The 22,588-nt window shown below is 39.3% G+C and overlaps 1 protein-coding gene across 2 annotated transcripts; it reads left to right on the forward strand.

Annotated features, from left to right (window-relative positions):
* Positions 1 to 427: 427 nt before the first annotated feature.
* TAB2 (TGF-beta activated kinase 1/MAP3K7 binding protein 2) lies at positions 428 to 21,526 on the forward strand. 2 transcript variants are annotated; one of them, XM_009324123.1, is made up of 6 exons: positions 428 to 618; positions 5,984 to 7,475; positions 14,695 to 14,855; positions 15,523 to 15,616; positions 16,960 to 17,040; positions 19,476 to 21,526. In XM_009324123.1, the coding sequence occupies exons 1-6, from the start codon at positions 517 to 519 to the stop codon at positions 19,619 to 19,621; spliced, it is 2,076 nt and encodes a 691-aa protein (XP_009322398.1). In that variant the 5' UTR covers positions 428 to 516; the 3' UTR covers positions 19,622 to 21,526. The 2 variants fall into 2 exon arrangements, with proteins under 2 accessions (XP_009322398.1, XP_009322399.1); XM_009324124.1 differs by lacking the exon at positions 428 to 618 and adding an exon at positions 3,918 to 4,108.
* Positions 21,527 to 22,588: the final 1,062 nt, after the last annotated feature.

A 22,588-nucleotide genomic window follows, 5' to 3' on the forward strand; every position in this document is an offset into this window, starting at 1 on the left:
GGTAACCATGTGGGTACACTCAAAAGCTGACTGAACACTGTCTTCCTATTTTTGATGTGGACTTCTTTGTGTTTACTTGTGTTTTAAATAAGTTAAAATGCTGTTAAAAACATGAATTTTAATACTTTGATAATTTTTTTTATTCTTAATATATTTCATAATGTAAATATAAAAACCAAGATAGAAGGAAACTGGTCAGGAGATGTGTCTATAAATGGGCAATTTCCAAGGTTATGACCGTATGAAGGACAATTAGTTAGCCAAAGATGTCGCATGGGAAAACATTGACATAAAATACAGACTTACCTTTCATAATTGGAATGGGGTTTTTGTGTGTGGTTTTTGCTTTTTGGGGTGGTTTTTCATTGGTTTTTGTTACATCAAAAGTGCCTGCTTTCAGTGTCTTAAGGCTTTCCTTCCTCTTCCAGAAAATGCTGGGACAGAAGAGATGAGTACTCCCTTTACTAAGGCCTAAAACTGCCTGTTGAAAAACAATCCTGACCAGGCAATATACGAATGGCCCAAGGAAGCCAGCAAATTGATATTCAGGTTTTACATGACCTGCGACAAAAGTTTCCTGAGGTACCTGAAGGTGTTGTATCCAGATGCATGTTACAGGTCAGTGTTCTGTTAATGACTGTACAAGTAAGCAGTGTTGCTTATTTTAAGCGTTATGTATGGGTGTCTCCTTTGAAAGATTTCTTTCTTTCTACTTTCCTTTTTGAGTGAGACAAATATACACAACCAATTTCTTTATGTTGCATAGCAAGCTAAGTGTTAAATTGGCTTCTCTTTTTCCATGTCTAATCAGGGATGGCCCAAGGAAAACCAGCCTATAAATCAGTGTGTGCATGGAGACTACTGTCTCGCCAATCAGTATGCTAGTGCCTTTTGGCCATCTCAAGAGCCAAAACTAACTGGCAAAAGGAGGAATGCAAAGCCAACTTGAGTCCAGCAGGGACAATTTAAGGTAGTGCTACAAAAATGCAGGGGGTTGGTTTTTTGGGGGTTGGGTTTTTTGGGGTTTGATTTTTTTTTTTCTTTCTTTCTTTGAGGGTCAGGGCAGGTCCAGAAGCAACTTTGCTACCTGGTCACCATCAGGCTTCAAGGTAATTAGTGGGCCCTTGACTGCACGCAGGTTGGCCCCACTGCTTTCCACTCCCAGCTCCCTTGGCCTGCAGAGCCAGTGCTGGTGGCCTTACATACCTTCTGCAGCAGGGGGCCTGGGAGTGTAATGCAGGCACACCCAAGTTCTCTGAGTCAGCCTGAATCAGGCAGGACTAGGTGGTTGTAGCCTCATGTCCACAGTGTTAGGCCTGAGTGGGTGTGGTGCACTGGTGTGCTTCTGCCCAGGGCTTTGGCTGCCAGATGGGCTTTGTTTTGTTGTGGCTTTGGAGTCCATGCTGCTAATCTATGGATTTCTTCTGGGCTTGGAAGCAACAAAGCATTTTTCTCTTGTACTGCAGATAATGCTAAGGCTATGGACTGCCATATCATCAATTTCTACCTCCAGCTATCTGTTTTCTATACCACCACTATCAGAATACTTATATGCCCATATTTTATATCAACTTCTGCTCTATAACATCATATTAGTTACTTCAGCAGATTACTATGCTCATCCAAAGCCCGACACAGGGACACCTGAATGCCTAGAGTTAACAAATGCTGATAGACTTACTTAACTGTGTTGCTTAAACATGTTTGCTTTGCATTTTCCAGTGATCCCAAAGCATCCATACTGATTGGATTCTTTTCATTATCTAAGGTATTCAACCTTTGAGTACTCTGGATAATAAGAGGATTGTCTGAATATTCATACTGATCAACAGTATACACAACCAGATTGGAAAAAAGATGGGTCGTGAGATCCCAGAAGCTAGCTGCCTCTGGACTATGGCTAGGACATCTGTGGTTATGATTCAACATTCTTTATATCATAATTGTTTGTCTTGCTTTTTATATGTATTTTTATTTATAAAATACATATGTGTATACTTACATATGTATATGTAGTTACACACACATGCATACAAACAGTGTTTGTACTGTTGGGAGTAGAAGTGTGATTGTGCCAATTTAATATTCGTATCTTCAAGACTTTATCGTGACTCTCCATTCATACTAGAGTAAGAAGCTGTGAAAACTGCAGTTCTTTGAGAGAATTGTTTTTGATTTGCAAGAGGGCAAAATTCTGCTTGGGGCTCGTGAGGTTTCGTGCTTTCCCCAACCCTTTCCCTCTAATTATTTAGCTGAAGAGGAAACTGAACCAGACTATAAATTGCCTGTATTGTTCTCAGGATTGTACACTGCCATTTTTATATTAGTTCTCTGTAGGACTAATCTAATTCTTATACTACAAGTACAGTTTTGTTCTTCAAACATGAGAACTGCTTGTTGAGCAAGGTCAATGGACTTGACAGAGTGAATGCATCAGTAATCACCTTTTGAATGTAATTCTTGATAAATTAAAATCTAGTGCTTGGCTCTTGAGAGACTTAGCAGTCTTCATAACATTGAATTCAGTGGATTAATTTTTTTTACAAAAAGGAGCCTTATAACTCTGAAGAAAAGACACTGTACATCCCATACTTTGATGGAGATACGGGAGAAGGCTTTAGATTTTGAGGGAGTGTTTTAGGTCAGCTTTCATAAGAGGATTTTTCAAAAATTCTGTAGGGTAATTAACGTTCCGTATGTGCAGTATTGTTACACTAGAAAGCTACCTTTTTTGTTGTTAACTGAGAGCTTCTAAGACTTGCCAACAAAATCCTGTCATGTTGGTGGCTCTTTAAGATTTCATGAGCTCTGGTTTCTCTGAATCAGTTAACTTCTAGCTGTGCTACTCCTCTGAGATAGTGGGCTTTTTTGGGGTTGTGGTCTCTTTGTTGTTAAAGAAGCCTAACATGACCGCTTTAAACCAACAAATTTAGTACTTGGGCTGGTGGTAAGGATTGGAAAGCAGAATTTGAGAGTACTTTTGCATGTGTTTGCAATACTACTGGAATGTTGTCTGAATCCTGAGTTCTGCCTTCTTGCAGTTGAGCATAGTGGAAGGAATTTCCAATAAATGCAGTAACTGTGGTTTAGGTCAGAGAAGGATGTTATTGGGTATAAAAAATGGTGCGTTTGCCTTGCCCCCACAGTATCTGAGGTGCAAGCGTCGTGCCAGGGGGAGGGTGTTTTTAAGCCAGGAAGGGAAAGGATATCCCAGGAGAGAACCTGAAAGAGTTTAAGCAGTTACGCAGTTTATAATGATATTGACAAGAGGCTTTTATAACAAGAAAAGCAGGAAAACTATATAGATACTTCAGTCCTCCTCTTTGATTTTTTTTTTTAGCCAAACACTTTCAGCTTGTTTTTAAAGGAAAGTTCATAGCGTTATGTGCTTATAATAAAAAACTTAAGGATAAATGGAGTATGCAGATGTCTTGAGGTGAATAGCCCAGTGTTGAAATACCTAAACAATATCTAGTATACCAAAAACAGAGGACCACCAAAAATACAATAGGATGAAATTTAAACCTAGGGTGTAAATCTAGGGGGTAAAAAGTTTTATTGCTTTCTTGGGCTGACAGCACTGAATGTTCCTGAAAAATTTTGCATCCCTCCATTCTTCCCAACAAGCCTCCTGCATACAGCTTTCCCCTTCTCATTTAAAGGAGTCACTGCAGCGTTCCCAGTCTGGACATTGTCCCCTTTTGTTCTTTTTTGTGTCTGGAGCATTCTATAACTACCTGCTCCTCAAGTCTGTCCTCTCCTTGCTTCCTCGTTTCCCTCCAACATTCTTATTCTTTCTTTTTTTTTCTTTCTCTTTCAGGGTGCCAACATTTTAAACTCAATTGGGACATGGGCAGAGCTAAGATGAGGGGTATTGTTTTGCTGGAATATGCTCAGTTCTGCCATCAACCGGTTCTCTGATCTATAAAGAGCTAGAAGCGGTTGAAACTCTGCCTCTGCCAGCCAGAAGATGCCAGGGGTTCCATGTGCCCCCGTTTCCCCTTTGAGTTCTCCAATTTGCTCATTGACGTCACTGAAATTTTGGAATTGATTGGATGCAGTCTTAAAAAGAAAAAAAATTGTCCAAAGAAATGCATTCAAGCTGAATGTAAGGGCCTTGCAAGCTTGGCCTGTTCCTTTTTGGTTTGGTATTTTTGGCCTTTCTGTTAATGATTTTAATTCACTTAGGTTCATGCAAACTCTGCCTTTAAGATCTTTCTAGCTTGTTTTTCTGTGGCATCCTCTCTTTTTCCCTTTTCTGGCTCCCTCTTCTCCTTTGCAACAAATATAAGGCTATTGTTCTTATCTTTTCTTACCCACTGTTCTGTCCGTGTGTGATTCCTTTCTTCACTACTAACTTCATTTGGTTACTTTGTCCTCTGGTGCTTATTCCAAACTAGAGTCGGTGTGCATACCATCAATTTGACCCATTTTCATATCTCTCAAGACTTTTCTGCAACAATCCTTATATACAGCTGGCTAGTTAGATAGCCTTTAGGGAATACTGTTATTTTAAAGGTTTTGTGGCTGGGTTTTTTTTTTTTTGTGGGACTTTTTTTTTTTTTTAAGAATTCAGAACTGCATCTGGCCTGTATGAATACATAGTTTTGGTTTTGTGGGTGGAGTTTAGCTTTGTCGTCCCTCTCCCACTTCTGTTATGTCCGTCCTTTTTTCTTTTTTTCTCTTTGTAAATCTGTAAGGTAGACACAGTCTTGCTATGTCTGCACAACACTCTGACCTCTCATCCATCCTGGTTGAAGGATGACAACTACTGTCTGCTAGTTTAACAAAAATAACTTGATACAAAGCATGTAGCATGGATCAATTTATCTTGCTTGTGTTATTCTTTAACTGATAATGTTACTACTTGGCATATGCCATTTTTTTCCTTGATCATATGCATTTGTTCTAGTAACTGTTTCTGTGTGCTGGATGAATTTGACACCTATTTAGTTTTAATAACATCTGGGCCTCAACAGGTGCTCTTCTGGCAGAAAGTATTAGCCTTTATTTCTTGGGGATGAGGGAGGGAGTTCTGCAAGAAAAGTGATAGGTGCAGAGCACAATATTAAGAAATTATGCCACTGATGCATGTTCACTCTTTTCTAAAAATCCTTATGTAGGAAACTAAATAGGGAAGATCTGAGTACAATACTACTAAACATGGAAAAAGAGAAGAGGGATTAGCAGTCTGCTTCTGAAATGTTCTTAAAAAGCAAATTAGCTAGGTTGTGAGTTTTGTTCTAAGTCATCCTAGTACAGGTTTTATAAAGTAACTTTGTACAAATGTAAGTATTTAAAAGCTTTGCAAGCAGTGGTTTAAAATGAAAATACAAATGTCCCCTGGGTTTTCCATTGATAGTTTCATCTTGCAAAAGAGTAATCCTGCTGTATTTGTATAAACTGAATTTTTATTTCTTCTGAAGTCATGTACAACTCCTTGGATCGGCATGTTTCTTCCCTGCCTAAGATTAACTTTCCATTTTCGGCAGGAGGTAATGCATAACTGGTATTGAAGTGTTTGGGAAAACATTTAAAATAAATGTGTTTTGATTTTTGTTTTTAAGTTATTAACCAGTAATATGCAGGTGCCCTGAATCCATTCCTTCTGTCATTCTCCCCCTCAAGCCAGAGACTTGGTCATTGCTGAAGATTGTTCTGAAATTGAGAAGGAATAGCAAAAGCAGTCATCCAAGGTGTATTATACTGTATGGTGTTAGCTTGTCAAGGTCCAAGATCTCCCTGTCATTGCTTCAGCAGCAATGCAGACCTCTGCCCTTGGTGCCAGTGACTGAGTCGCTGTTCTCAAAATAGTAAGCTTCACATGCAAGCACCTTGTGCATGTGTAGCAGCTATGCTAGCCAACCACCTAAAGCTTTGTTTGATGCTACATTGTTAATTTTTCAGTGATGATTGGATGCATATATATTGAATTGTGACAGTATTTTATCAGTAACGTCAAACTTTTATCTGTCTCTTATAGAATAACAATAATTTGGATGCCTGTTGTGCAGTTCTCTCTCAGGAGAGCACAAAGTATCTCTACGGTGAAGGAGACCTAGGTTTTTCGGATGATTCTGCGATTCCTGGACTACGAAATCATATGACATCTCTGAATTTGGATTTGCAGTCACAGAATGTGTATCACCATGGAAGAGAAGGAAGTAGAATGAATGGAAGTAGGACTCTAGCTCACAGCGTTAGTGATGGACACCTTCAAACCAGTCAGAAGGAACCACAGACAGCACCTGCGCAGGTTCCACAAGGATTTAATGTCTTTGGGATGGCTAATACAGTTAGTACTTCTAATCCAGGGCAGCATCTTGGATTTCACCTAGGCAGCAAAGGAGTCTCTAACTTGTCTCAACAAACACCCAGATTCAACCCCATTATGGTAACTTTAGCCCCAAATATTCAGCCTGGTCGCAATACCCCTACGTCTTTGCACATACATGGTGTACCTCCTCCTGTACTTAACAGTCCACAGGGAAATTCTATCTATATTAGGCCTTACATCACAGCTCCTAGTGGTACCGCTCGACAGACACAGCAGCAGCCAGGCTGGGCATCTCAGTTCAATCCCATGCACCCTCAGCAAGTCTACCAGCCTTTGCAGCCAAGTCCCTGGACTACTCTTCCTACATCCAGTACTACGCCACATACCTCATCGCAACACTCAACGCAGCCAAACCAGCAAGGCCACCAGACTTCTCATGTCTATATGCCTATCAGTTCTCCTACTACTCCACAAGCACCTATGATTCATTCATCTGGTGGCTCACAATCCTCTGCTCATAGCCAATACAACATTCAGAATATATCCACAGGACCCCGCAAAAACCAAATTGAAATCAAACTTGAACCACCACAAAGAAACAGTTCTTCTAAGTTGCGTTCAACTGGCCCTCGCACGTCCACTACTCCCTCTTCCCTCAACAGCCAGACATTAAGTAGAAGTCAGCCCACTGTTTACATATCGGCCAGTCCTCCAAATACTGATGAAGTGATCACGCGCGCTCAGCCCAAGGTCTACATTTCAGCAAATGCCACAACAGGAGATGATCAAGTTGTGCGGAACCAGCCCACGCTTTTCATATCGACAAATCCTGGAGTATCTACCACTTCTAGGAATATGTCTGGTCAAGTAAGCATGGGTCCTGCATTTATTCATCACCATCCACCCAAGAGTCGAGCAGTGGGCAACAGCACCACTGCAACCTCTCCTCGAGTGGTTGTTACGCAGCCTAACACAAAATATACTTTTAAAATTACAGTTTCTCCAAATAAGCCCCCTGCAGTTTCCCCAGGGGTAGTGTCCCCAACCTTTGAACCTACAAACCTTCTAAACCTTCCTGATCACTATGTTGAACCAGAGGGTATCCAGCATCTTACTGACCCTGTTTTAGCACATGTGGATAGGATCAGTGATGCACGGAAATTGAGTATGGGATCTGATGATGCTGCCTACACGCAAGGTAATATTCTTAATATAAATAGTAGAGATTTCAACCAGGTTGTCAATTCAGCATGTAGATTACAGAACAGGAAGCAGTTGATAACCTTTGTGATGTTAATACAGTATCTTCAACTTTAGCATTCGTGAGCATTTCCTAAATAAATGAAGCTTTATAAGCAAATCATAGCTTTCTTTTTATGGTGAAGACATGTAACTGAATACTTGGAGATAATTCTTTCGTCTGTCTTAAGTAGATATGTTATCTGTTTAATGAAATGGAGTCATAGCATCTTCATTTTTATGTTGTTCTCAAAGAAACATCTAAGCTTGTTCAATTTGTCCTAATGATTTAAAGTTACAAGTCTACTGGCAGATTTCTGAATCAGTTGAGATACTGTTTCCATTGGATAATGTTCCCATTTTTTTTCTTTCTGCGAGTGTTATTTCAGAAGCAAGAAAAGCAGACTTCAAAAGCAATTTGAAGTGTTGGCCTCTGTGTTTCCTAATGTGTGCCTGACAATAAAATGCTTAGTCTTGATACTTACTTCTGTTATATTATGAAATGTGAGAAGAAACACCACACCAAAGAAAGCTATTTTAAAGGATCAATAGTAACAGGAGGGTCAAACTTAAAATATGTGATATGGCAAACCAACCTGTTAATCTTTCTTCTGTTTTCATGTTTTTGCATGTTTTTATTACCAATTTGATGGTTTATTAACCCTCCTGTGGACTTTTTGTATTAAGATATAAAAAAAAAAAGTAATTTCTCTTTGACCTCATTGGTCCTCTTTGGACTTAGCAAACAATTCAGCGTTCAAAATACTGGCTTGTTCCACGACCACTCTAAACGTTCTTCAGATTAATTTAGCCATTTTGTTTTGTGTAAGTAAGTACAGTGATGAGGATACTGGAAGCCAGGTCTGCATCTGGAGTACTATAGTAATGAAGTAAATCAAAAACTGATTATAGCTTGTGCACTACTTCTGGATGTAATTCTTTGAGAGAATTTGAGAGAATCTTTGAGAGAATAATCTATCCTAACTGAAGTATCTAAAGGTTAGGTGTCAAAACAAAAAAACTAATCATCCTAGACTGTCTTTTACAATCAATGTACAGAGGAAAACGATTCATCTGTAGATAAGCAGAACAAATTGCCATCCAGAAGTGGTATTCCCTTTCCTTACTCTGAAGGGAGACTTGGCTGTTGTTTTAATCCTAGAAGTCTTTAGATACCTAGAAATTAAGCAATTGAAATCTTGTCCTTAGGCTCTAAATACTCTTCCAGATCACAAACTTGCTTCGCAAGCATTCTGCATTTTAGGTACTTGTTAGGGAAGGGTGTCCCTTTCTCCTGTTCTTCCTTTCTGATGGGACTGACTTCTACCAGGTCTAGCTCTTCATCTCTTGTACCCCTGGTAGTGATGGCTACTGTAGCCTGACTTCCTGCACAATCTCTACAGGCTGCTGGGTATCAGCATCCAGTTTATCGAGCTGAGGCAAGCTTGCGATGCCTCTTTCTGCTATGCAGCCCAGAGTTCAAAAGCATTGACTGGCTTATACCTGCTGTGGAGCCCAGTTGTTCCTGAAGCCAAGACATAGATGCAGTTTTTAGGTGAAGTGTAGATGCATGGTGTGGGCTGGTGCAGCTTTAGGGACCTTAGAGAAACACCATCCTTCTGTATCCTTCGCTAGTTCATATAAAAGACACTCATGCTTCTGAAGTTCTTTACATTCAGAAGTGTTTGGGATTTCTGGCATGTGTTGCTCCATTTCTGCTGCAACAAGTGCAGTATTTTTAATTTTTTGTTAATTTAATATTTGGGAAGTTGAGAAGTGTGTGATAGACTTACTTGTATCATCTTGATATCTGGAAGTCCTAATTACTGCTTTTAAACTTGTATCTTTTACTTAGAGGTGGGGTTTTTTTCTGTTACATACTAAAAGGAATTTGAGTTACTTGATGCTTTCTGTTGTGAGGCAATGTTCTAAGCTGCTTATAACTTAGCCAGACTGTGCAAAAAAAGCCTTCCATGCTAGGTGTTTGTCTCATTTTAATTTTAGCCAGAACAGATGAGTAGTTTCTCTGGCCATGATTAGAGAAAAATGTGTTTTCATCAGCTTTTCCATTTCTGCCCAGAATGCTCCTTATCTTGGCAGGGAGAACTGAAACTGGCTTGGGGTAGAAGGAATGTGGAAGGTGGAGTTGCTTTGGTGTCAAAGGAGATTTCCTTTACTTTGTTCCAGTGAAATACATTCATATGCATGGTCCAACCCAGGAGAATAGAAGGTGTGTTGGACCTATCTGCAAGCGCTGCTGCCTGCCACCTGAGAAGCTTTACTTCAGTTACAGTGTATGTAGGCACTCTGGTCTCTTTCTATGATTAGACTTCTGTTTTTCCTCCCAAGTAAGTCGCAGTGGGTAGTAGAAGGCTGCCACAGATATCGGTCTTATTTGCTGCCAGAACTGGAGGTTATATGATGTGAAAAGGAGTAGGGTACTGCTTAGATGAAAATCAGCGTAGTTACCCTGGAATGCTAGGTTATATCCCTGCCACTGACTTTGTGATGCTAAGAAACTCACTGTCTCCAGACTTTTCAGAAGTGGTTGCTAATTACTTCTCGCTTTCCGGGATTCCAGTTTGAGATACTGCGGACTTGCTTGTGGAAATGTTGAGAGCACTCATCCACTACTGAAGTCAGTAAGAATTAATAATGCTGTGAGAAAAGTAGTACTAGGTGCATGTCCAAAAGGACAGCCAAAAGAGGATGCATTTTTATGCTAATCTATTTAGTATCGGTTCCATGTGTGTCCAGGAGTATCAGTTCCCGTTAGTTAGCAGAGATTTCGATGTATAATATAATTAGTTTCATTAATATGAAGTAATTACCTGAGATTTCAATATTTAATTTACTTTAGTATAAAATGTCTTCTGGATGAAAAAAATGAAATCCTGTTAGAAACGGAAAACTGTACTCAGAAATGTTTTTGTGTTGTACACTCACTGTGCATGCAGTCACATGTTGAATAGTGAGGCTAAACAATTACTTAATAGTTGCTCATTCTGTGTATAGCTTTCCATCTGTATAATAGGCAGGCATCCTATCAAGAAAATACAAAATTGTGTAGTAAAATCTTTAGGTTGATGTTTTCATATTAGGGAGCTTAAGTCCCTTAGTTCAATACTACATTGCTTTTGACTGACTTTTTCACATTATTTTTGTTAACGTGGGGAGGGGATGGTATGCATAGTTAGAGTTAATAATTGGTACCAACTATAGGTATGTATGTGGATGTACGTTTACTTAGTAATTCTTGCCACTGTGTTTAATGTAAATATGTTAATTGATAAACTAGTTTAGTAACTTGACACTTTGCACAGTTCTTGCTTTGGTTTCTTGAGCTTTTTAAAATTTTCAAAAAGAAAAAAAGCTGCAGGAAACAAATTTCTTAAAATCCTAACCAGTCCTTGTAGATGTTTAAAATAAGACTTGAATGAGATGCAGCTGTGCCCCATGCTCCAAGGGGCCTTAAGCCCATTACATCATGTGATTTAAGAAAAAACCCAGCCTTATATTTGGCTCTGTGTATCAAGCCCCACTCTTGAGTGATGCTCTTTTTAAAAAATAAAGTGAAAAGAGTATTGGAAAGGGACAACAAAAAAAACCCCAAACAAAATCAGTGTGAACTGTTGAAATTGCATATTAAATGCATATTAAATGACTGGATTTTGTGCAGCTTCAAATACAGATTTTGAAAATGTGCACAAACATCAGTGTGTCCTGAGAATTTCACGAACCTACTGCCACAGAGTAATTGCATTGCCAGAATTCCCCTTTCCTCCATATTTGGCAAATTAAGACATTTCAGAAATTCATAGGTCTGCAGAATAGGGTGAAATCACTGTGTTCCTAGATTAGCTTTTTTCTTAGAAACACTTATAATAACAAAAGACACTCTAAAGCAGTAGTTGTTTAAAATTCAGATTCACAGAGGCTTTGAGAAAACAATTATGCGTACATTTTCAAACTTACAAGTATATTCAGTACCTGTTTGAGTAGGTCTCTGGGAAAGGAAAAGTGAACTTTTGTCCTCCAGACTTTCATGCTCGCTGCAATTATAATGATTTACAGCCTTTTTGTGGAAAATGTGTGCCTTGAACGTCAAGGGGAACAGTGGCATCTGTCAGAGCATGGAAGTGTACTGTTCTTGCCAATCTGCTGAATGTGAACATGCAGAAGTTGATTGTGCGCAGTACCCTGTTTGCACATAATTAAAAAGTTGAACATGTAATCTATTCTGGTTGTGGTACAACAATGACGAGTCAAGGAAGCAATCTTTGTACTTCTTTTGCTAGGATGATTACAGTAAGTAGCTTCTTTGTAAGGATGCTTGAATACACAAATGCAAGCCTGAGGCTTTCTGGCTTGTACTCCAGGTTAGTCTATGTAGAGTAAACTTGGGTGTGTCTGTGTTGCCTGCATAGATGGAATCCCCTTCCTGCAAGAAGCACAGGATTATCAAAAAGACCATTAAATGTCTCCTTGCGGGCAGCGTAAACTAGATCTAGTAGCTGAATGTGTTAGGTTCAGAGATGCGCTGCAGTTTTTTTGTAACATTTTCAGTTGCTCTGATCAACACTAGAGGGAGCTGAATACTTAAATTGCTGTTTTCCATTCATAAATACCGCAGTGGGATATGGGGGGAGATTGTCTTCCCCACCTCATTTTTTTTCTACAGGTGCCAAATTGGTATTTAAGCAACATTAACAAATCCTATGTGAAAGCCACCACTTAAACCAATGTCTTGCCAGTCCCTTATCCAAGTTATTTTTAATAGTAGAAGTTTAGTATAGCAATATCAAGTGATTCTTCTACCATAACTTTACCATAACTCAAACACACTCGTTAAAAAGTTAATGGTTAAAAATCTGTTGAGATTTGAAATTGTAAAATGGTAGAGTAGCCACAAAGCTGCTAGGAAAGTAAATTGGATCATGTCTGGAAAGTGATGTGAAAATGAAGAGCATGTAATAGTGCTGTGGGCATCCATCAGTGCCTTCCGCTCCCTGTGCAATTCCATAACGACAGCTTAATTTCTAAACCACAGAAGTGGGAGAACATTGAAATGAGAAGTTGTGGGGTTTTTCCCTATACAAGAGTAGATTAAAAAAAAAAAAGATAAGGGTGCAGGGCAAAGTCCTCCAGAGATGCAGTCTTGCTCATGTGTCCTGGAGATACTCTGGTAGCACTCTTCCTCATTTACCATGTCCAGTGTACTGGCTACTCACCAGCAGCCTGCATCCATAGTTTGACAGGTCTGAAGAGTTCTGAGTCTGGTCAGTAGAGCATAGCTGTGTTGCTGCAGGTCAAGTACCGATCACCTGGGCTTCAAGGAGTTGCCTCAGCAGTAATACTAAGGCAATGAAAATAGAAGAGAATTTCTAAAAATGGAAATGAAGTGTGGAAGGAAAAAGGGCTTGTACTCTCCCTGAAAGAGTAGAGGCAAAGTAGTCTTTGATTTCCTTTCTTTGTAGTTGCAGCTACACTTACAACTCCTGAAGTTCGTAAATGGGAAAAAGTTTCTTCAACTGTTTCTAAAAGGCTTTTCAAGAGGGGAGGCTGTCTTTTGAGACTACTTACCTGATGATTCCAAGTCTTCAAAAAAAAAATCTTTATCTTGGGATTTGTTACTACACTTTTATTTTACGTATGAGCACAGCTGCAACTTTAACTATAGCGTGACTAGTGGCTACCCCAAATAAAGGTGTGCCTATTTATGCTAACATCTCTAAATTGAACAAAACCAAGCAGAAACTCAAGCAGCTTTGTCCTTTCAGTATCTTTTGAACACATGTGACTCAAAAGCCTAGGCTGAATCTCAGTAAGGCCATGCAGTTCTGTAACACTGTACAAAAGTAGTTTGGCATGGTTCCTTCTTTTGAAGAACCTCTGGAAGACAAAGTATGATGTGTGAATGAATGAACAGGCAGCAATTGCAGCAGAGGGCAGTTCTGCTTGCCGAAGAGGTGGAGGGTTGCATCTTTTTGATGTGCTATTTTTTCCTCTGCTACTACTCAGGAAACCTAACCAGATTTGAGTGTTTCTACTTTTTTGGTACCTGAAGAAATTGTGGTGAATTAAACATCATGTTCCAGCCAGAGTTTTGCTTAAACACTTTGTGAGGCAAATTCAGTCTTTTTAAAATACCTTGTTATTGCTACTTTTTTATAATTTCCACAGTGCTATAAAAGTATCCGTAGTCTGTGAGACTGATCCCAGTTTATATGAATTAGTAATTTAATGGATGAATGAATGGCAGTGCAGAAGTTGAAATGATTGTTGGGGTTATTTAATGAAAATACTTTTTCATTTTTATAGAAGGTGATTATTGCTTTGAGCAGTGTTATCTGCTCATGTGGTTATGTTTAATAGTATACCTATCTTTAATGAAATAAACTCCTTAAATTGTTTGACTTTGATTGCGTCTTCTGCTACTTATGTTCTTTATAGCTTTAAAAAGCTGTGGTTTAAATGCTAACTTCATCATTTCTAAATTAGATCTCCTCATGGCGTTTTCTTTACAAATAGTAAGCAGTGTTAGAAATTAGAAGCTGAGCTAATGGTTCTGCACCATAGCTTAGGGATAAAATGGCATACAATCCAGCCTCTGTGATAAATATAACTGATGTTTGCCAGCGGTATTGCTCATAGTACTTTCTAGTTTAGTTTCATTTGGTGTGTCCTGCTATGACAAGAACACTGGATTATGTTCCAATCCAAATAGCAATAAAAATCAATCTTGATGCTTACCTAGCATATATAGTGCTCTGTATTGCAGCCGTCTCTCTGAAATCCTCTTCATACTACCTGTTTTACAATGGTTGGGCTGACTACAGTGCAAGGAGACGTTTGTTGTTGGTTTCTGGTAGTTATTTTTGTAGATTGGTGGGGTTCTTGAAAAATATTTTTACAGATTACAACTAAATTTTGCATGCTCATCTGTTTCGTTGTATGACTTTCATTGTATTTGCTTGTTGTCTGTAATTGATTTGTGCTGTTTTCAAAAATACAACACTTTCTGTCTTATGGCAGAGATCTTCTTGTGAGAATGGCAAAGCAATCTGTAACAATGTTTTCATCTGTATTTTCCGAAAAGAATACTAACTTTCATCTTTATCTGATGTTGCCGTGTGAAGGATAATAAAGTAGATAAAATGGGACTTTATGTATTGCAGCTTTACTGGTACACCAGAAGGCCAGGATGGAGCGACTTCAACGAGAACTTGAGATTCAAAAGAAAAAGTTGGATAAACTAAAATCAGAGGTCAATGAAATGGAGAATAATCTAACACGAAGGCGCCTGAAAAGATCGAATTCTGTTTCCCAAATTCCATCAGTAAGTTGAAATGTCTGTAGGCTATAAACCTCAACCACAAGTGTGGTCTGTCACAATAAATTAAAGGAACAGTTGCTCGTATATTGACAGTATACTAGTAACAGGCAGTATAGCTAGAATTAAACTGGTAAACAGTGTAGTTTAGAGTAAAGGCTAAATATGCTTTATTTAACCGCAACCTTTCAGTACACTAATTGCTTTGTGAAGTGTTGCTTTTAAAGGCAGTCACAAAAGGTTTGACCTGGTAGTCCTTCCAGATGTTCTTAAAGGCATGATCACCTAAGGTTTCAGACTACAACTTAATACTCATACTGCTTTCCACACAATGTATTTTTTGGTCTTCATGAATATACCAGTCTCAAAGAAACTGATTAATGCACCACTTTTCAGTGCCAGAAGATCAGCCATTGATCTGGTGGACCATTGGCTGTGTCCTGACCACAATCTGGAGTTGTTCAGTCAGCTCTGAAGTCTGATGAGGGAGAAGAATTCAGTGGGTCTGAAAGCTTTTTGTAAGATTATGCTTGGATTAAAAGAAAGGCCATTATAAGGGAAGATTCTTTTATTTTCACTTCTGAAATAACTAAATGCTGTCTACCTATGCGTGAATGATAACTGATAATAAAATGGGAAAATTTTAGTCTAACAGGCAGATTTATTTTTTCAGCTGGAAGAAATGCAACAGTTAAGAAGTTGTAACAGACAGCTGCAGATAGACATAGATTGCCTAACCAAAGAGATTGATCTTTTTCAAGCAAGAGGTACAGTATGTCTTAGTACATCAGCAACTGTAAATGTTGGGTTTTTTTCCTTTCTTCTTTCACTGTCTGCATGTATCAAAAGCGTCTGTGTTATAAATGATGGGTATACACACTATGTGCAAAATCATCACATTAGTTTGAGTGAAACCATGGAAGTAATTGTCTTCTAAGCCTGTTGTTTTTGTTGGCTTTATGATTTTCCTAATCCCACCGTCATTCCTATCTCTTACTTGGCTCAGAAGAGAGAAACTTGTGATGCCATTTATTTAATAAATGCTGGGGGGGAAAAGTCTGGTTATTTGAGTATCAAGGAAGAGGGAGAAGTTGTTTTCTAAATGATTCAGCCATACATATGTGCCCATCTCTCTCTTGTCTTCCACTTCTTCTGTCTTGGATTCAGCCTCTCAAGTTAGCAAATACAAAGTACAGTTGTAACTTCCAGTGTGCTCTCCTCCTTCCACTTTCCTTGTCTGCAGGGACACAGCTTTTGGTCATGAGGGTGAAATTGAGACAGCTGAGCCAATTCAAGAGCTGCCAACAAGAGGTCCCTCCCTCTTCCTGGTTCCCTCTCTTGCCACTGACAGTGCTCTGGCTCTGTATTAGCTTTTTGGACCCTTTGCAGAACTGATTCTGCTCGCTAGCCAAGCAAAAAATGTTGCATTGCTGGAGAAGGTTGCTACAGCTGATGTGAGGGAGAGGCATGGGAAGGGAGAACTGAGACAGTGAGAGGGAAGGGGCTAATGCTTTCCACTTTCAGCAGCAGCGAGCTGTTAGATCAGTTCAGTCATGAGCCATGGAAGTTCTCCTTGAGACAATGTACCTGCAGATAAAGAGAAAGTAGACAGATGTACTGAATGTAATGCTGCACTAAAAACTTGACCTTAAATAGAATATTCACATTGCATGTGATTTTTATATCTGTTTGTTACAGTAAATTGGAGCTAGGAGTTCCTTTAAGTATTAAATCTAAGCGTATATAATATACTGCATAGTAGATAGCGTATCTCTTTCAGTATAGTTACAATTTAGAAAAAGTCTCAGGTAAAATTTACTAATAAAATGCTGTTAAATATTTAAGTGTGGCAGAAAAAATATATTTAAGGAGTTTGGTCTGCTGGATTCTGTTTCTGACTTTATATTGCATAGTTTGGGCAATAAGTTTCTTCAAGTGTATTGTTGACATCACTAATATCTCACTCAGGTCTGTATTGACACCTTGATATAAAAGGCGATAAGTGAATAATAGTACTGTTTCAGAATTACTGCCAAAAAAACCTGATGTGCTTTCCTACCCAAGTTTATTTTTAAAACTGCTGCCCTTTCCTTGTTTCTTTTATTTTTAGGACCACATTTTAATCCCAGCGCTATCCATAATTTTTACGATAATATTGGATTTCTTGGTCCGGTGCCACCAAAACCCAAAGGTATTGTACTGGTAAAATTTGGATTTAATACTAATGTCTGGTTTGCATCTAATAACAAGTTCTATTCTATGAACCTAGTTCAAATGTTGATAATGAAATATGTTACTTCAAAAGCGTACAAACCTTGCATTTTATTTGTATTGGCAGTAAATATGCTTCTGTTTGCTCTTGTTTCCTCTCTATTCATACATTCAGGAAAGAGAAGTATATTAGGAGGGGTACGTTTAAAGATGGATAATACGTTGGGAGGTAGTTTAAGTAAATCACAGAATCATAGAATAGTTTGGGTTGGAAGGGACCTCTAAAGGTCATCTAGTCCAACCCCCCTGCAATGAGCAGGGACATCTTCAACTAGATCAGGTTGCTCAGAGCTCCGGCCAACCTGACCTTGAATGTTTCCAGGGATGGGGCATCCACCACCTCTCTGGGCAACCTGTGCCAGTGTTTCACCACCCCCAGCACAAAAAATTTCTTCCTTATATCAAATCTAAATCTACTCCCCTTTAGTTTAAAGCCATTCCCCCTTGTCCTGTCGCAACAGGCCCTGCTAAGAAGTTTGCCCCCATCTTTTATACAAGCCCCCTTTCAGTACTGAGAGGCTGCAAGAAGGTCTCCCCGAAGCCTTCTCTTCTCCAGGCTGAACAACCCCAACTCTCTCAGCCTTTCTTCAGAGGAGAGCTGTTCCATCCCCCTGATCATTTTCGTGACCCTCCTCTGGACCCGCTCCAACAGGTCCGTGTCTTTATGCTGAGAGCTCCAGAGCTGGACGCAGGACTCCAGGTGGGGTCTCACCAGAGCAGAGTAGAGGGGCAGAATCACCTCCCTCGACCTGCTGGCCACGCTTCTTTGGATGCAGCCCAGGATGTGATTGGCCTTCTGGGCTGCGAGCGCACATTGCTGGCTCATGTCCAGCTTTTCACCCACCAGCACCCCCAAGTCCTTCTCATCAGGGCTGCTCTCAATCCCTTCATCCCCCAGCCTGTATTGATACCAGGGGTTGCCCCGACCCAGGTGCAGGACCTTGCACTTGGCCTTGTTGAACCTCATGAGGTTCACATGGGCCCACTTCTCCAGCTTGTCCAGGTCCCTCTGGATGGCATCCCATCCCTCTGGCATGTCAACCGCACCACTCAGCTTGGTGTCATCTGCAGACTTGCTGAGGGTGCACTTGATCCCCATTTTTTTATCCTTCGTTATCCAAGCTATTAGTGAAAATACTGACTAAAGTTAAATTCATACGCAGTCCTATTAGACACATTTTACAGCTGAACCATGAAGAATTTATCAGAAGTTCTGTCAGTTATGTAGTTCCCTTTACAGTAAACAAAATCTAGTTTATCAAAGAAGAAAATTAACTTTAATTTTCTGTGACTAGTTGTTAACATTTGCTTTGACTCATATTCTAGGAACTCACAAATTTAAGTGTTTAATAATGTGGTACAACCTATCTTGACTGGTTTATAAACCAGTTAACCCTGACTGGTTTATAAACCTCTGAAGTCCCTCTTATCCTTTCTTTCTTTCTTTCTTTCTCTTTCTTTCTTTCTTAAAAAGTATCACTACTGTATCTTAGTCCTTCATTAACTTTAATTTTCAGTTCATTTTATTTTAAGTTTCGATTCAACTGTGATGTAGGCTGTGACTTAAACCAGAATTACCACTGTTCAGAAAAGAATGAAAGATAATTCTTTTTGCAGTTGTGATCAGTAGCATTGTAATTCCTTAAGCTGTCGCTGTCAGGTCGTTGCTAATGAGATGTTCTCCAGTTGGAGTAGTTGGCTAAAAGACTTTGCTGCAGTTGCCTGAACTGGGAACCATCTTTTCATCTTTTTCATCTCTTTTCATCTTCCCTCTTTTAAAATAGTTGAAGGTTGTTGTCTAACACATCATACAAAAAGATGCACTTGTATACTTGGGAGGATTGCTCTATAGCATGACAGAGCTAGGCATTGATTTTTCTTTAGTGTATCTGACTGCTTGTCTGGTTTGAGGAAGAACTGCTGACACTCATTCTAGGGTCAAAATGTTAACTATGTCAAAAGGTTACAGAGCACTTATTTCTTGTCATAATGAATTTTAGGCTGCTCCATAGGCCTGACTTCTAAATCTTGTGCATGTTTCCTGTGCCGATTAATTTCTAAATTTTATCTCCTTTTCATGCAACAGCTTTGAACTGAGACCACAAGGGAAGAAAGCAGAGTGAAGGGATGGGAAACTTGCTTTTTATAGTTTCACCTTGTGCCATTTGGCTGACTTACAGTCAAGCTGTAGTCAAGGGGGTGGTAAAAAGCTGCCTCTGTCACTTGTAATAACTGTGCTGTTCTCAGAGGAACAAGATAGTTCTCAGTTAGTGAAAAAAAAAAAAAATCATCTCAAAATTCTTTCCATGCTGTTCTTGGTTAGTAACTGCTTATCTTATCTCTTTCATGTCACAGATCAGAGGTCCATTGTGAAAACACCAAAGACTGTTCCAGACACAGATGAAGATGAGGGAGCTCAGTGGAGTTGTACTGCCTGTACTTTTTTAAATCATCCGGCCTTAAATCGCTGTGAACAGTGTGAAATGCCCAGGCATTTCTGAGCCAACAGGCCTGTTACCTTTTGTAAAACCATAGCAAACGTACAAGGAACTATCCAGTCATTGGGGGGCAAAAAAAGCGTTTATGCGTAGGACTTTGTAAAATTGAAGGTGTGACGAGATGGTATTTTGCTAATGTTAAATGTCAGCCCACAGAGCTAGTAATACCTCAGTGTTGTGTCACAGGCAGTTGAAATTGATCGGCTGAAAGGTAATCTGCTGAAAGACTCGGTTGCCAGCTGCCTAAACAATGTACAGTATTACCAGTACCCCAGTAACACACACCATGTTCAGTGCTTGGGTGTTGCCCATCCTCTTCTCTGCCCCGATGTCACTACTGAATTTTGACAGGGCAAAGGAATAGGGTGCTAGCGTTTTTGTTTTCAGAGCTTTCAGTGAAACACTACATGCACAGAGGAGATCGGAAAGGAACAAGGTTTAACTATTTAAACTGTTTGCTGCCACATAGTGCCTTCGATAAAGGGAAGAACTTCACAAATCAGTGGTACTCTTCGCCTTGTCTTCCCTGAAAACATCTCTGTGAAGCCAGAAATCAGTACAATCACATCTAAAGATGAAAAGGAAAAACTGCATGCGTTGTCTGTACAATACACACAGTGAAATACCCCAAAGCTTTTCCTACTGTACATAGCTCTAGAGCCTGCTTTAAGTGATTTCTTTTCTTCACCTTTATTATTTTCTTGTACTTCTGTATGTATAGTGTAATAGTCTTTTTGTTAACTTTCTTTTTTCCCTTTAAGTGATTAAGCACGATCATGTCCCTTTTTTTAAGCTTTTATCTGAGAGAAGCAATGCCTTAAAATAAGAGCATTAATAAGAAACTATGCACAAAATAGCTTTCCTCTGCTCATTCTGTACATTGCTCTTGTAAATGCTGATGATCTGTGAAGACCTGCAGATGCAGCGTGGTAAAAATGCAGGAAAAGTTGGAAGAGTTATGCATATAGTTCACTCTGTACACTGAGTTTTACGGTGGGTGACACAAGGTAGCATTTTGTCTGGTGTGAGGAAACTTTATACTAAGAAACTTTCAACCCACCAACAGATCAGCATCCGATTTAAGCTTGCTTCATCTGCTGGGTATCTTGCAGACTCCTGAAGAGAGATTCATTGGGGAAGTACATACAGTGCCAAAATCAACAGCAGCAGCATCGTACAGCTTTGTTCAAGGACTTTAAATGCTTTCCTGTTTTGGCAGCCGGTTTCTAAACCTGACTTTGTGGTGAAGTCTCATATTTATAGAAAACAAGGATAGCAATATTTAGGACAACTGAAATAAAGGCTGGAAAAGAGAAATCAAACAGACTTGAACACTGAAGCAACCTCAAGCATCTCTTTATTTTGATGATCTATTTTTTTAAGGAAAATATTCACATGATCGGGGATGTATGTAACCGAGATCAAGAAAATGGAATTCCAGTACAGTATGCATGAAAGACGGCACGCAAAGAATTATGTAGCAGCACTTAGCGTGAGGCTGGAGGGAGTGCTAACAATGTAGCAGGAGGCAAAGTAGACTGTCACCCACTGTAAACATTTGCCAGTGGACACTTTTTTAGGAGTTTTACAAGTGATCTATGTGAATGCACAGAGGCCTTTGTTTTGAAGGCTTTGCATTTTTTTTATGTGGGAAGAAAATGCCAATCCCAGGTAATTAGGCAGTAGACCCGAAGCACTTGCATTCAATGCATTTTGTTTATAAAATGAGGCCTTGTTTTTCAGCTTCATCTGCAGTTCTATGTGAAGATTGACAAATCAGTTTTTACCTGTTTATTAATAAAACCTAATTTGGATATCTTGAGTTGATGGTTTTGTGATTTAGCTGGGTAAACTGCCTTTGTAACAGATAAGTTATTTATAAAAATTAAAAAAAAAAATATATTCTAATGTTTGGTTTTGTGATTTGTTTGCTTTTTCCATCCTGTGGAGCAACAGAATACTCAACGGAACAATAAGCATTAACAGTATTAAAAGCAGGCTGGTTTCTTATGGCCAGAGATTTTATTTAAGCCTTTGTTTTGCTGAATCTTGTGTCTTTCCTCCCATGCATTATTCTGTTTAATTCAGTAAGTGTAAGGAATGTATTCCTTAAAGTTGCACTGACAAGATTGTGTCCTGACCAAAGAACCATTCACTTATAAAGTAATAAGCTAGACGCAGGCCCTTTTTACTTCATGCTTTAAGGGTTTATGATTTTTTAAATATTTTTCTAATTCAAAATGGGCAACAACTTTGTCCAAGGTAATAGATGGTATACTTTGTGTACTGTTAATATAAGCACAGTTTAAAGATTAATATGGTTAAACTGTACTTTGGTGCTATGTATATTATAGTGCTATGAGATGTGGAGTGTTCCTGGACATGGCTTTCCCACTTGGACCCTGTCTAGACAGACGTTTGGTATGTGGAGTTGGGCTTTCCTGAGACACAGCGATGCTGCGTAAAAGCCCGTCAGGAGGCATCTATGAACAGATCAACTACAGGTCCAGCAAAAACCATTCCTTAACACAGATTGATCAACTGGAGTGCCTCAATCTGCTGTGTGAAAAACCCTGTTTGGAGTGAGGAGAGCAGCTGTATTTAAAAAGCAAACAACAAACTCCAGTCAGCTGTGGGGTGGAAAAAGCATGTTTGGGGAAATAGGTAAAATGGAATTCTGCTCATCTGATCAAATGCATAATTGGTCTTTTCCCTGTGTTTATTTGACTCTATTTTCCGAAGGGGAAAAAAAAAGGTATCTACGTCCTAGCTCTAGCTAGCTATGCAGAGCTATCAACACGTTAGTATGAGAGTATATCAGGCAGTGTTCTCAGTAACTGATCCTGCAATAGTGGGACAAGGGAAATGACATCTCCAGTGTCATCTGTTCCACAGACTCTTACTTTCACCTTCAGGGGTTTTATGTTCTTCCTGTATTTCAGGTCATGTATATCATTAGCTCTTCCTTCA

This window comes from Pygoscelis adeliae, unplaced genomic scaffold (assembly GCF_000699105.1).
Source record: "Pygoscelis adeliae isolate BGI_AS28 unplaced genomic scaffold, ASM69910v1 Scaffold105, whole genome shotgun sequence".
NCBI lineage: Eukaryota > Metazoa > Chordata > Aves > Sphenisciformes > Spheniscidae > Pygoscelis > Pygoscelis adeliae.

Excerpts from the sequence above, each read along its gene's own strand:
- TAB2 (XM_009324123.1), top strand. The coding sequence starts at position 517 with ATGGCCCAAGGAAGCCAGCAAATTGATATTCAGGTTTTACATGACCTG. Across the intron at positions 7,476-14,694 it reads TGATGCTGCCTACACGCAAG|CTTTACTGGTACACCAGAAG; the intron begins GTAATATTCTTA and ends TATGTATTGCAG. Across the intron at positions 14,856-15,522 it reads CTGTTTCCCAAATTCCATCA|CTGGAAGAAATGCAACAGTT; the intron begins GTAAGTTGAAAT and ends TTATTTTTTCAG.